This window comes from Cnephaeus nilssonii, assembly GCF_951640355.1.
Source record: "Cnephaeus nilssonii genome assembly, chromosome: 23".
NCBI lineage: Eukaryota > Metazoa > Chordata > Mammalia > Chiroptera > Vespertilionidae > Cnephaeus > Cnephaeus nilssonii.
The window spans coordinates 18,557,190-18,573,434 of record NC_137094.1 but is presented as its reverse complement, the minus strand read 5'-3'; the positions used below and the strand labels follow the sequence as shown (position 1 = coordinate 18,573,434).

General features: G+C 54.3%; 1 protein-coding gene across 1 annotated transcript in view; it reads right to left on the bottom strand.

Annotated features, from left to right (window-relative positions):
• The window catches only part of PTPRC (protein tyrosine phosphatase receptor type C), a 68,138-nt gene extending 65,425 nt beyond the window's left edge, over positions 1–2,713 (bottom strand). The window contains exons 1-2 of the mRNA XM_079763748.1: positions 2,602–2,713; positions 2,394–2,509 (exon numbers count right to left, since the gene is read on the bottom strand). Coding sequence (XP_079619874.1) covers positions 2,394–2,466 — 73 coding nt within the window. The 5' untranslated portion in view covers positions 2,467–2,509; positions 2,602–2,713. The remainder of the gene's footprint in view (positions 1–2,393; positions 2,510–2,601) is intronic.
• Between the last annotated feature and the right edge of the window lie 13,532 nt (positions 2,714–16,245).

Genomic DNA, 16,245 nt, shown 5'->3' with positions numbered 1-16,245 from the left:
ACGCCCTACCAACACGGAACGCAGATTTTCACGCCGTTAAATAAAGCATAGCACCTTTGTTGCTGATAAAGAAAAAATATGTAACCAACCTCGTTTGTTGCTGACAAAGAAAAAATATACAATGCAAAGCATGAGTAACTTCCCAAATGAGACACACTGACTCGCCAAATTGCCTTTCAGAACTTAAAAAGCGTGGTCAACAAGATTGGCAGACACAGATGGTTAGACCTATATTTTTCCCAAAAAAAAACTAAGTATATACACTGAGTGGCCAGATTATGATGATCTCTGAACGCATAATAATCTGGCCACTCAGTGTGTGTGTGTGTGTGTGTATATGTATATATATATATATATATATATATATATATATATATATATATATATATAAATATATATTAGAGGCCCGGTGCATGAATTCGTGCATGGGTGGGGTCCAGCCAGCCTGGCCAGGGGGAGGGGACATGGGCGGTTGGCCGGCCTGCCTGCTGGTCGAACTCCTGGTCGAGGGGACAATTTGCATATTAGCCTTTTATTCTATAGGATAGACACTGAGTGGCCAGATGATGATGCGTTCAGAGATCATCCTCATTCGGCCACTCCGTGTATATTTCAGGAAGACCATCCACACCTTTTAGAAAAAAATATCTGCTCTCCATATGTAGGTGGGCAATTGACGTTAAACTTGAACTTCCAAAATGAACCTATGCCTATCCGTCCACTTATTTCTAGTATAAGGGTCGGAAGGTCTTTAGATCATTTTTTATCCTCTTATTTTGGTTGCAAACTCAACGATGTTTCGTCTCGTGAAGGTCCTTCGTGGACTGGGCTGAAATGTTCAGGGTGGCTTGCCCTGTGGCCCGCCAAATAGTTCCGTATCCCTTTTAGGAACGCTTCGGAACCATTCTGGAGGTGGGACTTGCTCATGGGAATGGACCCTGATTTACGATAACCCACGTATTATCGCCCTGTTAACAGTCTTCTTCTTTAGAACTTGCTTTTGATGACGTGAAGCAACTTTAGAAAAAGGATGGTAGCCGGTAAACGCTTTCTGTACTAAGACAAAAACACTGTCCCCACAAAATCACTTCAAGCCGTGTTTGCCGTTCAACACACACGCACGCTCTCGCGCCGATTCCCACCGTCCGTGGCTACACAGAATAGAAAGTGGCAAACGCAATGAACTCAGGAGGTAGCTACTGCCCTGCCTTTCAGGGGAAAGGTGGAAAGATAACAATAAAATAAAATAAAATAAAATAAAATAAAATAAAATAAAATAAAATAAAATAAAATAAAATAAAGAAAGAAATATTTTCCAAGTGAATACCGACAAGCAAGATTTTTTAAAATAAATTTCTATTTCTTTTTTTTCTTATTTGGAATTTCTACAAAAGTACCGTTTCAATGTCCTTTCAACAACAACAACAACAACAACAAACCAGCATTAGATACGACATCGTAAGGAGCAACATGAACTCTCCATGCGGTAGCTCCGTGGAATGACCAACTGCACTGGGCTCAGGACCCGCTCTGAGATGGTTCAGAAAAAGTTCCTTCGGTAGACCCAGGCGCGGGCAAAGATTCCCCAACTTCCCCAGGTCCCCGAAGTCCCACCCGTTCCATTTTCCTATAGCGCCTCGCCTGGGCTTGATCGCTGTGGGTGGTCTTAATTGTATCTCGCCGAGGCCCTCGCCCCCACCCGCCACCCGGGAAGGGCGGTGGCCCCCTACGGATTCCCAAAGCCGGTACATCGTCAGGCGACGAGGGAGGCACCGAAAACCTGACGGAAGACACCTCTGGGATAAGAACATGCCACGGGGTGAGATTTTTTTTTTCCCAAAGAGCCAGGGGCGTTCTCTCCCACGGCCACCCAGCAAAGCGGTCCGCCAGCCCATTACTATGCATCAGCATTTGAGGAAGTAGCCGGCTGGTCCGGAAAGAGGGGGTGGCTACATGCAAGCAAAGGCATAGCATGACTTTAAAAAAAAAAATAAAAAATGCATTTCTTGTTAAGAGGATAAAAATTCACTTATTTGGGTCCTTCACATCCCTTGGGATTTCATACCCGGCCATCCAGGCCCTTGGGAGGGTGAAGAACAATTGCTCTTGGAATTCCCTTGCGCCGGTTGTCAGCCAAGACGCACCTAGACGAGGTTTTCCTTTGAACGTGTGATTTCTGTTTTTCCTGTTCTTTTTATTGTTTTTGTCCCTTAAATAGGTGGGCATTAATTTCAGCAGCGCCAGGGTCTGTCTGAGCTAGGACAGCCCGGACCATCTCCCTCCCTCCCTTCCGGCCGCTAGCCCTTCACGTATCCTTCTGCCCGTGTCTCCAACCGGCGTCCCTCCCCAAGCAAACGCTCGGAGAGGAAGCAGTAAGAGTCGAGGGTCCTTACCTTGCCCGAACACCCCGGCGTCCAGGAAGACACAGCCCACGGCCAGGATCTTCAGCCACAAACCCATGGTCATGATCAGGAAATCGGCCTGGGGCACAGCATGCGGCCCTGTCCCTCTGCGGAGGGGGGGAGAACAATGGTTATCGCTGGGCCGGCGCGTCCCCCTGAGGGGAAAACCCGGCGACAGGGACGAGGCCGGAGCGCCTACCCTGCTCGATGTCCTCTCAGACCCCCAGCGATCTCCTCCTCTGCCGCCCCGAGAGCACACCGCTCGCTGGCCTCCTCCGCGGGCGGGCGGGAGGCGGGGATGTCAGATTCGGTTTTACTCACTTCTCCAAAAGGGCTGCTGCACCGCGGGCCTCTTCGCAGGAAGTCAAGACACTCGTTCAAAGCCGGCGCGGCGAGGCATCTCACTTCCTCCGTGCTCGCCACGGGGCCCGGGGTGGAGGCCTGGGGAGAGAGTCTGTCCCTTCAAGGAAGATGGGCTTTGGAGGAGCCCGGTGGTGCGCCCCTCACAATACTCATTCCTGTGTGAAAACACCTTACCCTCCCTCCCCCCTTCCCCACCCCCAAATAACCGATAATGCTCTTACCCAAGAGATGGTCGTGCCGGTTGGGCAAGGGCGGGGGGGTGGCAAGGTGATTTGTCCGTAGACAATACCTGGATTTGATTTTACATGACCACAGGAATCCTATAGTAGAATAAAGAGCTAATATGCTAATTAGACCAACCAGCCGGACGACCTTCTGGACGACCTTCCGGCCGAGCCCCTTGCACGGATTTCGTGCACCGGGCCTCTAGCTCAGGGGTCCTCAAACTTTTTAAACAGGGGGCCAGTTCTCTGTCCCTCAGACCGTTGGAGGGCCGGACTATAGCTTAAAAAAAAAAATATGAACAAATTCCTAGGCACACTGCACAGATCTTATTTTGAAGTAAAAAAACAAAACGGCAAAAACGCCCGCACGTGGCCCGCGGGCCGCAGTGTGAGGACGCCTGGTCTAGTGGATCAATAATTACCTATTGGCTATTTTGGGCAGTGGTTGTCCTGTCCCATGAGGGTATTAGAAAACCCAGCCATGTGACAACTTAAACACTCACACCATCTCCCACGCAAAGACCCGCTGAGGGCTTAGGAGCAGGCGTCCTGTTTAAGGCGTCCAGCTTAGTGAACTGGCCCCCTGTTTAAAAAAGTTTGAGGACCCCGGGCTTAGGAGAGTCAGCCCAACTCTCGCCCTGATCTCCTGGCGGGGCCCAGGGCTGGAATCAGAACTCGCGGCCACGACAGCAAATCCTGCTTCAAAAAACTCATGCCCCCTGTGGACGAGGGAAAGACGGGCAAGAGAACTCAAGATGGGACTCTTACAGAAGTTAACCCTTTTTTCCCCCTCAGCAATACTTCCCAAGCCTTTTCACGAAAAGAGACAAATGGCTCTAGCCGGTGTGGCTCAGCGGGTAGAGCGTCGGCCTGTGGCCTGAAGGGTCCCCGGTTCGATTCCCGGTCACGGGCACGTGCCTTGGTTGCAGGCTCGATCCCTGGTCGGGGGTGAGGGGGAATGGGGGCGTGCAGGAGGCAACCCATCGATGTGTCTCTCTCACATCGATGTTTCTCTCTCTGTCTCTCCCTCTCCCTTCCACCCTCTCTAAAAATCAATGGGAAAATATCCTGGGGTGAAGATTAACAACAAAAAAAGAAAGAAAATAAAAACGAGCAGACAAATGAACATACAATGCTCTCATGATTCTGAGGGGGTTCCTGGTACATCCCTGAAAATGCGAACTATGTACTAGTATTTATTGGAAGCATACGGGTATTAGTGGACCCTCACAGTTCAACCCCATGTTGTCTGAGGGTCAACTTTAGCTCCACAGCTTCTATCTTAAGATACATTTGCAGTGGAAATCCATCCGGGGGGTAGCTTTGAATATTTTTTAATATATTTTTATTGATGTAAGACAGGAAGGGACGGAGGGGGAGAGAGAGAGAGAGAGAGAAAAACATCCATGATGAGAGAGAATCATGGATCGGCTGCCTCCTGCACGCCCCCTACTGGGGATGGAGCCCACACCCTGGGCCTGGGCCTTGAATGGGAATCGAACCGTGACCTCCTGGTTCCTAGGTCCAAGCCCGAGCCCCGAGCTACGCCGGCCGGGCTGGCTTTGAATATTTTTGAGCAAACACTTGTGTTCACTTAGCTTGCTGCTCCGCAGCCAATGGATTGGGGGGAAAGCGCGTGACACCCACTCTTTGAAAGGGGAGCGGAGTCTGTAAAATATCCTCTATAACAAGCCAGGGACAGGGGTGCAGGCGCCTTAAAGAGACATGTAAAAAGGTCTTTGAAGCCCTGACCGGTGTGGCTCAGTGGATAGAGCGTCGGCCTGCGGACTGAAGGGTCCCAGGTTCGATTCCGGTCAAGGGCATGTACCTTGGTTGTGGGCACATCCCCAGTGGGGGGTGTGCAGGAGGCGGCTGATGGATGTTTCTCTCTCATCGATGTTTCTAACTCTCTCTCCCTCTCCCTTCCCCTCTGTGAAAAATCAATAAAATATATTTTAAAAAAAAAGTTATTTGAAGACCATGGCTTTGAAGAAATAGGAGGAATTTAGGAGACGCAATTCCATTGGGACCTCCATTTGGACGGGCGGGCACACGTAGGAGCGCCGTCCACCCCCACCCCCACCCCCACCCCCTCCCCGTGGCTCACGATCAATCGATCGATTGGTAGTGAAAACAGACTCGTAAACAAACAATTACAGTGCAGCCTGAGCATGCGGTGTGGCCTCAGGAGGAAGTGATCCGCCATGGCTGAGTGGCCCTCCGAGGTGCGCCCGGGGGGGGGGCCGCGGGGCCGGGTGGGGGAGGGGCGGGCACACCTGCACGAGGGTTCCACCCAAGCACCTAGTTTGAGAAAGGGAAGGGCTTGGGTTTCCCCGCCTCACCGTGCAGAGGGGGGTTTGGGAGGGAGGGAGGGGGGGCGGACGCTTGGATGGGACCCTACAGGGTTAGAGTTCAGCCTGGGGGTGGGACCATCAGAGCACCCAGATCAGGGAGGGATAGGATGAGTGTATTCTTCTCTCCCCCCCCCTCTCTAATCCTCCCCCGAGTCTATTTTTCCATTGATTTTCAGAGAGAGTGGAAGAGAGAGGGAGAGACAAAGAGAAACATTGATGTGAGAGAGACACATGTGTTGGTTGCCTCCTGCTCGCACCCCGACCAGGGCCCGGGGGCCGAGGAGGAGCCTGCCACCGAGGTCCGTGCCCTTGACCGGATTCGAACCCGGGACCCTTGGGTCTGCAGGCCGGCGCTCTATCCATTGAGCCACACCGGCCAGGGCAATGACATGGATTATTGGGTCAATCCTTCCGTCCATGGCACAGGGAGGTCTGGGCTGAGGGTGGGGACACTGGGGAGACCGGACCCAAAGGAGGGAGGAGTGATGAGGGCCGGACCCGGAGGCGGCGCGGAGGCAGGTGGTAGGGACGGGAAACAAAGACACGGGAGACATTGTCGCGTCGATGACACGCCTGGGGGCGCCGGGGGGCGGCGGCGTGTGGCAGATGGGGGTCCAGGCAGAGCTCTCCCGTCTCCCCGGTCCCCACGTCTCCTGCTTTGCATTGGGCCGACGCTTCCGTCTTCTTCTTCTTCTTCTCCGCGACCATCTCATTTCCATTTTCCCTCAAAAAAACAATGTGCCTCAAGCGATGGAGAAACCAAACAGGAACTAGACGCGTCGACACAGAGAACACGCTGATGGTTGCCAAACGGGGGTGGGGGGATGGTAAAAACATAAAGGAATGGATAAGAATAAGAATAAGAATAAGAATAAGAATAAGAATAAGAATAAGAATAAGAATAAGAATAAGAATAAGAATAAGAGCCGAAACTGGTTTGGCTCAGTGGATAGAGCGTCGGTCTGCAGACTGAAGGGTCCCGGGTTCGATTCCGGTCAAGGGCATGTACATTGGTTGCGGGCACATCCCCAGTAGGGGGTTTGCAGGAGGCAGCTGATCGATGTTTCTCTCTCATCGATGTTTCTAGCTCTCTATCCCTCTCCCTTCCTCTCTGTAAAAAAATCAATAAATATATATATATATATATATATATATATATATATATATATATATATATATAAAAGAATAAGAATAAGAATATACAACTGGGCCTGGCCAGTGTGGCTCAGGGGTTGAGCGTCGACCTATGAACCAAGAGGTCTCGGTTGGATTCCCGGTCAGGGCACACGCCCGGGTTGGGGGCTCGATCCCCAGTAGGGGGCGTGCAGGAGGCAGCCGATCCATGATGCTCTCTCATCGTGGATGTTTCTCTCTCTCTCTCCCTCTCACTTCCTCTCTGAGATCAATAAAGATATATATACAGCTTGGTAAGATCTCGTGTTTATACATTTCATCTTCTTTATGTCATGCCCCTTCTAAGCAACTTTTGGCTGATACATTCTCATTCTCTCTCTCTCTCTCTCTCTCTCTCTCTCTCCCTCTCTCCCCCCCCTCTCTCTCTCTCTGTCTCTCTTCCCCCCTTTCTCTCTCTCTCCCTCCCCTCCCCCCTCTCCCTCTCCTACCCCACTCTCTCTCCTCTCCTCCTCCCCTCCCCCACTCTCTCTCCCTCTCCCCCAAGCACGCAAAATGTGTGCAGTGACATAAGCTCCCAGGAGAGAGGAGAGGGGGTGAACCTGCTGAAGGCCGCCCAGGGCAGCGAGGGCGCATGGGGAAGACTCCCCAACCCCGAGCGCTTGCAGGTGAGCTCCCCGCACAGCAGCTCTCCACGCGCCCCCCCCCCCCCCGTCCCCCACGGGCATAGGAAGTGGCACCTCGGTCTGCAGCTCAGAACAGCTAGTGCAAGGCTGGGTGTCACCCTCCCCCCCCCCACCCCAGGGAGCTGCCTCTGATGTGGGCGGAGAAGCGCTCAGCCCAGATGCTCCCCTGGCTCCTCCTCCCCCCTCCTCCCTCCCCTCCCCCCTCCCAGCTCTGCAGCTGCCACGTGTGGGCCCTGAGCCGTGAGAGGGGACGGGGACCCACAGAACCAGAGGCGTGGCTGACAAGGGGGTCGTGGCCCTTGGTCTCCCTGAGGGATGCCCTCCTGACCCACAACCCCCCGCTGCTGGGAGCAGGTCCTGGGGCGCTGGGGGCACCCCCTTGGTGGTGGCCGGCCAGCCTCCACCCCGCTGCCCGGGACGGGGGACCGGAAGGCGCTCAGGAGGCTGTGGTTCCCCTTCTCACAGTCCCCGCTGCAGCTTGGCCTCCCGGGCGGCCCTGCAGGACGGGCCAGGCTCCTGAGGGCACCTCTTCCCGCTGGCTGAGGAGGGCGGGGTGTGGGGGGCACGCAGCAGGCCGGGGTTCGCCGCACGGGGGGTGGGGGTGCTGAGCTCCAAGGTCCCAGCCCCCTGCGGTGGTGGTAGAGGCAGCACCTGGCAACAGGTGAGCGTTCCCATGGAGATGACATGCATGACAGGGACAGCGGTTCCTGCCCTCACACACATCCCTGCCTTGCGTCATGCGTCCATCCATCCATCCCCGCTCCAGACAGGATCTTCTCTCATTTCAATAAAGAAGGGACGATTTGCCCAGCCCACGCGGCTCAGTGGCTGAGTGTCAACCTATGAACCAGGAGGTCATGGTTCGATTCCCCGTCAGGGCACAGGCATGGGTTGTGGGTTTGATCCCCAGTAGGGGGCGTGCAGGAGGCAGCCGATCCATGATTCTCTCTCATCGTGGATGTTTCTCTCTCTCTCCCCCTCCCTTCCTCTCTGAAATCAATAAGAATATATTAAACATATATATATATATACTAGAGGCCCGATGCACGAAGATTTGTGCAAGAATGGGCCTTCCTTCCCCTGGCTGCCGGCACCGCCTTCGCTCCGGCCCAGAGCCGCCTTTCTGCCTTCCCACGCTGCCCAGAGGCCCGGAGAGACCCCGGCCGCTTGGCGCCTGCCTATGCAAATTAGCCCGCCATCTTTGTTGGGTTAATTTGCATACTCACTCCTGATTGGCTGGTGGGTGTCGCGCAGGTACGGTCAATGTGCACCTCTCTCTTTTATTAGTGTAGATATCAAAGACATTACATCGAGACTGATAGACAGGTAGACAAAGAAAACCACCGAATCCTAACGAGTGGGGCCCCTCCGTGAGGTCTGGGGTGGGGAAGGGGGGGGGGGGTCGCTGTCCAAGCCTTTTGATGTTTGCTGTTTGAGTTTATCACACACACGTCGGAGAAAGAAGAAGTGTAACAAACCTGTACCTGGGCCTCCCGGGCTGGGCTCCCGTGTGGCCTGCACTGGGCCGGAAGTCGCCCTCTGCTTGTTTGCTGAGGAGATGGACACCACTCTCTGGTGGGGGGGGGGGGGGAGAGCGTGTGCACCTGAGGACGAAAGGAGAGGCCTGCGTTCAGGGAGCAGACACTTTCAAGGACACATTCATGGGAGGACTCCTCCTCCGCCTGGGAAACGGGCACGATGCAGAGATCTAGGATCTAGTCTTTTATTTAAAACTAGACTCCTGGTGCACGAATGCGTGCACAGGTGGTATCCGGCCGGTCCACCCCGATTGGGACCGATCAGGGGTGGGGCTGGCTGGGGTAGGGGTGGTGGGTGGTTGGCCAGCTGGCCTTGCCTCCATTCTGGGTGGGTTGGGCCAATCAGGGGAGGGGCCGGATGTGGGGGAGGAGCCATGGGCAGTTGGCAGGTCAGCCCCGCCCCCTGGTCAAACTCCCAGTTGAACTCCAGGTCAAACACCCGGTCGAGGGGACAATTTGCATATTAGCCTTTTATTATATAGGATGTTATCTATTGATTTTTTTGAGAGAGAGAGAGAGAAACATTGATGTGTTGTTCCGCTCATCTGTGCATTCTTTGGTTGATTCTTGTATGTGCCCCGACCAGAGACCAAACCTGTAACCTTGGTGTACCAGGACGACGCTGTAGCCAACTGGGCCAGCCGGCCAGGGCTGCTAGAACCTCGTCTTGTTTCTGCTCTGAATGAGCCGAGTGGTCTCTACAAATCGTACGATTTACCTGAGTGAGCATCAACTTCGTAATTGTCCACAATTTTCCCCCTGGAAGAAATAAAGGCAAATATTAGTATCTGAGGTTTAGGAGTTCAGAAATAAAGGTGAGCCTGCCCAGCGTGGCTCTAGAGTTGAGCGTCGACCTATGACCCAGAGGTCAAGGCTCGATTCCCCGTCAGGGCACAGGCCCGGGTTGTGGGCTCGATCCGCAGTGTGGGGTGTGCAGGAGGCAGCAGATCCATGATTCTCTCTCATCATGGATGTTTCTGTCTCTCTCTCCCTCTCCCTTCCTCTCTGACATCAATAAAAATATTTTTTTTAAATAAAAGTTTAACAAAAAGAAGAAAGCGAGGTGAACTTACTCTGATGTGGAGGTTTTGGGACCCCTGGCTTACCCAGGTAACGTCTTTCCCTTCTACAGCATCAGTGACATAAATGGGTCGTGTTAAAAAACATCGCTTCACCCTGCACGGTGTGGCTCAGTGGATAGAGCGCCGGCCTGCGGACTGAAGGGTCCTGGGTTCGATTCCAGCCAAGGGCACGTGCCCGGGTTGTAGGCTCCATCCCCAGTAGGGGGCGTGCAGGAGGCAGCCCATCCATGATGCTCTCTCATCACGGATGTTTCTGTTTCTCTCTCCCTCTCCCTTCCTCTCTCTGACATCAATAAAAGTATATCTTAAAAATAAAAAAATAAAAACCAGCTCTTTCATTTTCCACAGCGCGAGCTGCCGTGTACTTGACATGACGAGACGTGTGTCAACGGGACAGGCGTGAGGATTTCCAGTGTCACGTGAGGCCCCGTGCTCCTCCCTGCAGACGTTGGAGGGGGGCGGGGGGCACCTCGCGTGGCACAAAGACGCATTGACGGGGCGTCAGAGAGGCTGTTACTCGGGAACTCAGCCGCCTTTGGCAGAAAAAATAAACGGCCTTTGTTCATGTTAGCCTTCCACGTGCCTCAGAAAACATAGGCACTCACGTGTGAGCAGATGCGCGCTCTGCACCACGGGCACTTACTTCATTCACCAGGAACGCGGCCGGCGCGGGAGCTGGGTATTTACAGGCTCAAGGCCTTGCATTTCGCCCAAGAAAGCAAAGCGGTGCCCACACCTGAACCGAAACGCTTTAGGATATGTGTTTTCCTAGATCAGTGGTCGGCCAACCGCGGCTCGCGAGCCACAGGCGGCTCTTGGGCCCCTGGAGGGTGGCTCTTCCACAAAACACCACGGCCTGGGCGAGTCTATGTGGAAGAAGTGGCGTTAGAAGAAGTTTACGTTTAACAAATGTGGCTCTCCAAAGACATTTCAATCGTTGTCCTGTTGGTATTTGGCTCTGCGGACTCATGAGTTTGCCGACCCCTGGTTTAGGATATGTGTTTTCCGAGATGATTTTCATCGCAAACCTCTTGCTTTTCTATCCTTGATCTTGCGATATGAACATACAAGCAGACGCGTGAAAAGACAATGACACAAACGTGTGATGCTCACTTAGCTTCCTCTGTGAGCCTCTCTTCTGGAGTTTTGAACCCAGCGCCCGAAATGACCAAATCCCAGGTTTGTTCGAAGCATCTGAGACTTCACAATGGGACACCAGGCTCACGCCATAAAGGGGTTTAAATGCGACGGCGCCAACATTCTAGTTAAAACAGCCACGCCTCGGTTACACGCCGTGACTCCTTCCTGAAGGCGCTCCTGGGATTCCTCTGTGTGCACACTGAGGCCGGTAGTCCAGGGGTTTTGTTTATTAGTCATAACTTTGTGATCATGAAACTACCTTTCTGTTTTGGACAGAGAGGCGGTCTTGAACGGCTGAGGTGAAGTAGGTGTGCGTCAAAATCAGTTCTCAACTCATCTCATATTCAAGAAATATAACAGCCCTGACCGGTGTGGCTCAGTGGTTAGAGCATCGGCCTGCGGACTGAAGGATCCCAGGTTCGATTCCGGTCAAGGGCATGTACCTTGGTTGCGGGCACATCCCCAGTAGGAGGTGTGCAGGAGGCAGCTGATCGATGTTTCTCTCTCGTCGATGTTTATAACTCTCTATCCTTCTTCCTTCCTTTCTGTAAAAAAAAAATCAATAAAATATATTATAAAAAAAAAAAAAAAAAGGCCCGGCCGGCATGGCTCAGTGGTTGAGCATCGACCTATGAACCAGGAAGTCACAGGTTCGATTCCTGGTCAGGGCACATGCCCGGGTTATGGGCTCAATCCCCAGTAGGGGGCGTGCAGGAGGCAACCGATCCATGGTTCTCTCTTATCATGGATGTTTCTATTTCTCCCTTTCCCTTCCTCTCTGAAATCAATAATAAAATTTTAAAAAAGTAACTTGCTTTAAAAAAAAAAAAAAGAAAGAAAGAAAAAGAAGTATAACTGATTTATCTCTGAAAGTACCAGAATGCTTGAAGCAAAAGTCTCTCGACTCTCGGAGTTTTGATTAAGTTTCATTAAGCAGATGGTCGGACCCTTCACTTGACATATTCATAGTCAATCAATGGTGAGCGTTGAGGTCCCCCTACGTCCTTGACCTTGGATGAGGCCGTGTGGCTCAGCCTGGGCACCGTGGACGTGAGGGCCGGGTAAGGAATTCTCGGTGGGAGGGCCTGTTCTGTTCGCAGCCGCCCGGCCTCTCCCCACCAGAAGCCAGGATGAGCTCCCAGTTGCAAAACGATCCCATGGCGGCACGGGACCTGGGGGATGGGGGCAGAGAAGGTAAAACTTCCCCCAGTGAAACTGCTGGATTGGGCGGTAGGGATTTTTCGCAATTAATACATTACGACGGGGAACAGCGTCTGCTCACCGGGCCTGGCTTTACCATCGCTCTGAGCTCACACGGGCACAGGGCGGCATCCTTCCGCTCCTGTTTCCGCCGCCAGAAAGCACGGCCAGAAAGGGAGGAAGATGCCCTGTTATCAGGGGAGGAGATGGGGCAGAAACAGAATGTTGGGGACCAGCTAGAACTGCAAGGAATGTGAGCCCCGCCCTGTGAACCACGACGGTTTTGTTCTGGTTCAAGAAGGCGCACGCGAACCTGGCGGGGAGCTGCACGCGGGACCTGGGCGCGCACCTGGGAGCTGTGATCGTGGAAAGACGCCCAGCCCTTCGCAGACCCACAGGCCTTTGCAAACCTCCAGACCCATAAACGGCCCTCTTGGCATACCCTTTGCCTACCCCCCCATGTAATGCCTGTCCTTCTCCCCAACACGAGCAGCCGGCTTATGGGGGGGCAGAGCAGGTGTGTGTGGCTGACCTGCCCCTCTCCCACGCCTCCCACAGGATGGGAATCAACGCTCCTACTAGTAAGTGACTCAATTCTGTGTCTGCGGAATTGGCTCCAGTCGAGACAGGCAGCACGGACCCATGGGTTGTCCGGTTACAACAGCATCTGAGTACACCACGTGGGGGAAACACACACGGGCATCGTCCCGGGTTCCTGGTCCCCGGAGACACCCCACCTCCCGCCTGTGTGACACATACAGATGCAGAAATCGGTCGCTTTGCAAGCGAAGGCGAACGAGTGGGTTTCCGAGGATCCCAGGGGCCTGTCGCTGGAACAGAACCCTGACTCTGCTCCCTGGGGCTCCCCCGGGGCCGCCTCCCACCCAGGCCCCGTCCCAGGGCCGCCTGACGTCACGTGGATGCGGGCTGGCCGAGGCCTGCTGGAGGGCCTCAGCCCTGGGCAGCTCCCCGCAGAAATGTTAACGAGCCCGGCTCCCCGACACCGGCCACTCCCCTGCTGGGGCCCTGACCTCGGGCGGGCGGGCGGCAGCTTCTGCAGGGAGTTCTCGGCTTCGCGGGCTGTTTCTAATTTAGTCACCTCGGGGACAGGAGACGGGAGCCCTCAGCCTCGCAGACGGCCCGCCTCCTCCCGTCCCCCGCGCCCCCTCCCCGTCCCCGAGCCCAGAGGAAGTTGTCCTTGCAGAGACCAGCACCCCGTTGGCCGACTAATGAGCTCCGCGCTGCTTGACGCACAGGCCTGCCTTCTCTTCCCCTTGAAAAGGCACTTTGTGTGAGCGCTCAGCCCCAAAGCTCCACCAGTGCCCTCGCCCGGTCACCCCCACAGCAGAGAGAGGGAAAGCGCCCCTATCCACCGGCCCGCGGGGCGTGAGCAAGAATCAGAACTTCGCTCCGTGACGTCTCTCGGATGTGGAGCCCGTTGGCTGCCATGGCACGTTCTAAACCAGCGGTCGGCAAACTCATTCGTCCGCAGAGCCAAATACCAACAGCACAACGATTGACATTTCTTCGGAGAGCCACATTTTTTAAACGTAAACGTCTTCTAACGCCACTTCTTCAACATAGACTCGCCCAGGCCGTGGTGTTTTGCGGAACAGCCACACGCAAGGGGCCAAAGAGCCACATGTGGCCCGCGAGCCGCGGTGTGCCGACCATGGTTCTACCCAATCCAGTCAAACGCCTCATTCCAGGAAGCTCGTCCCCCCCGAATGAAAGCACTAATTAAAGCTGTCTCACACCCCCCCCCCCCCCCCCAATTTAAGACCGGCCCTGGCCATCCTGGGAGTGTGCTTACCCAAGTCTGCCCCCTGAGCTCAGGAGGGCCCACACCCAAGTGTGGTTTCCAAGGCCCAACAACAGGGGGCGTGTCTTGACCTCATTATTGGATTCTTTAAAATTGAGGGCAAAACAAAGGGGGACTTGGGGTTCTCCAGAGAAAGAGAACCAGTAGGCTGCATATGAAGGCCACCCCCAAGATCCTAGCCAGAAAGCCTGCTGCTTTCTTGGGTACCCGGGGGTGTTTTATTTTATTTTTTTTTATTTTATTAAATATATTTTTATGGATTTCAGAGAGGAAGGGAGAGGGAGAGGGAGAGAAACATCCATGACGAGAGAGAATCCTGGATCGGCTGCCTCCTGCACGCCCCACACTGGGGATCGAGCCCGCAGCCCGGGCCTGTGCCCTGACCGGGAACCGAACCGTGACCTCCTGGTTCCTAGGCCGACGCTCAATCACTGAGCCACGCCGGCCGGGCCTGGCCCGTGGATGTCTTAGCAGCACACCCCCGCTGGGAAGCTTGGAGAATATTCTGCGGTCAGTCAGGGAGGCTTTCCCCGACAAGAAGTCTAGGAACGCGTGTTGTCTGTGCTGGGCCACCAGCGTGCCGGGCCTTTCATCAGCTCATTGAACACGGCTCCGTGCAGCGTCCCCAATGGTGACCCATGAGGTCCGGCCCTTGGGGATCTGCAATTCACCTTCCGTGTCGTCTTCGCTGCTACCCCGCAAGCCTGCCGAGGACCGAGCGTGTCAGGATGTTAGGCAATTACATTTCATAACGAAGAGCGAGAACAAGTAAAAAGGCCGTCTTGGCCGACGGCAGTGTTTACGTACTCGTGGGCCCCACCGACAGCCAATCACCCCGCTACCTACCAGGGAACCGTCCTTTCTGTTCAGAGAAAGGAGAAGCTGGTGACCCACAGGCTCCGATCCAGGGTGCTCCCCACCGCCATGGGGGTGCCAGGTAGAACACAGGACACCGAGCATTGGCACACACGTGGGACACGCTTAGACTTTAGACTGTGCTACTCATTCACAATTCAAACGTAACCCGTGTCCCTAGCTGGCTTGGCTCAGTGGATAGAGCGTCAGCCTGTAGACTGAAGGGTCCTGGGTTTGATTCCGGTCAAGGGCACCTGCCTGGGTTGTGGGCTCGATCCCCAGTGTGGGGCGTGCGGGAGGCAGCCGATTAACGAGTCTCTCTCATCATTGATGTTTCTATCTCTCTCTCTCCCTCTCCTTTCCTCTCTGAAATCAATAAAAATATATTTTAAAAAAAGAAAAGAAAAAGAAAGAGAGCCCTAACCGGTGTGGCTCAGTGGATAGAGCGTTGGCCTGCAGACTCAAGGGTCCCAGGTTCGATTCCGGTCAAGGGCATGTACCTTGGTTGCGGGCACATCCCGAGTGGGGGGTGTGCAGGAGGCAGCTGATCGATGTTTCTCTCTCCTCGATGTTTCTAACTCTATTCCTCTCCCTTCCTCTCTGTAAAAAATCAATAAAATATATTTTTTAAAAAGGAGGAAAAAAAAAGAAAGAGAGAGAAAGGAAGGAAGGAAGGAGAGAGAGACAGAAAGGGATTAATGAAATGAGTGAGTAAATGAGCACATGGCATTTAGAGGAGACATTGGATATGGCACGAGTACTTATCAGCCACAGGAAGAGTCTAACACATTCCTCCTTTCCTGTCCCCAGCCGGGCAAGCAGCAGACTCAGCGCCGAGTGGAAGCCAGGCCGTGGGCCGTGGGCACCCAAGGCGGCAGGCAGCCATAAAGCGCGCGCACTACATCACGGCCGGGCAGGCCGTTCACACAGACGTGTCAAGTTCAGCGAGCCCGGAGCCAGAAGCCGGAGTCCCAGAATGGAAACAAGGATCGGACGCCGGGGGAAAGAGGAGACGCAGAACTGGAGAAATCCCGGAGGCCGGGGGAGGGACGACCGGCCGCAGTTCCGTGCCTGCGGGCAATGGCCTTGGCGTTCCACGTGACGGCGCGCCCGATCCCGGAACGGGCCGCCCGAGTTCACGGTGGGCTCTGCGCTGACCGGACCCCGTGAGGAAGAACGGCGCCTCCTCCCGTGATGGCCAGAGGGGATGGTAATACCTACCTCCCAGGGTCGGCGTGAGAATTACACAGAAAAGCGTCTGCAAAGCCCTAGGGCCGTGGTCGGCAAACCGCGGCTCGCGAGCCACACGCGGCTCTTGGGCCCCTGGAGCGTGGCTCTTCCACAAAATACCACGGCCTGGGCGAGTCTATTTTGAAGAAGCGGCGTTAGGAGAAGTTTAAGTTTATTTATTTATTTTTTATATTTTTTTATTGATTTTTTTACAGAGA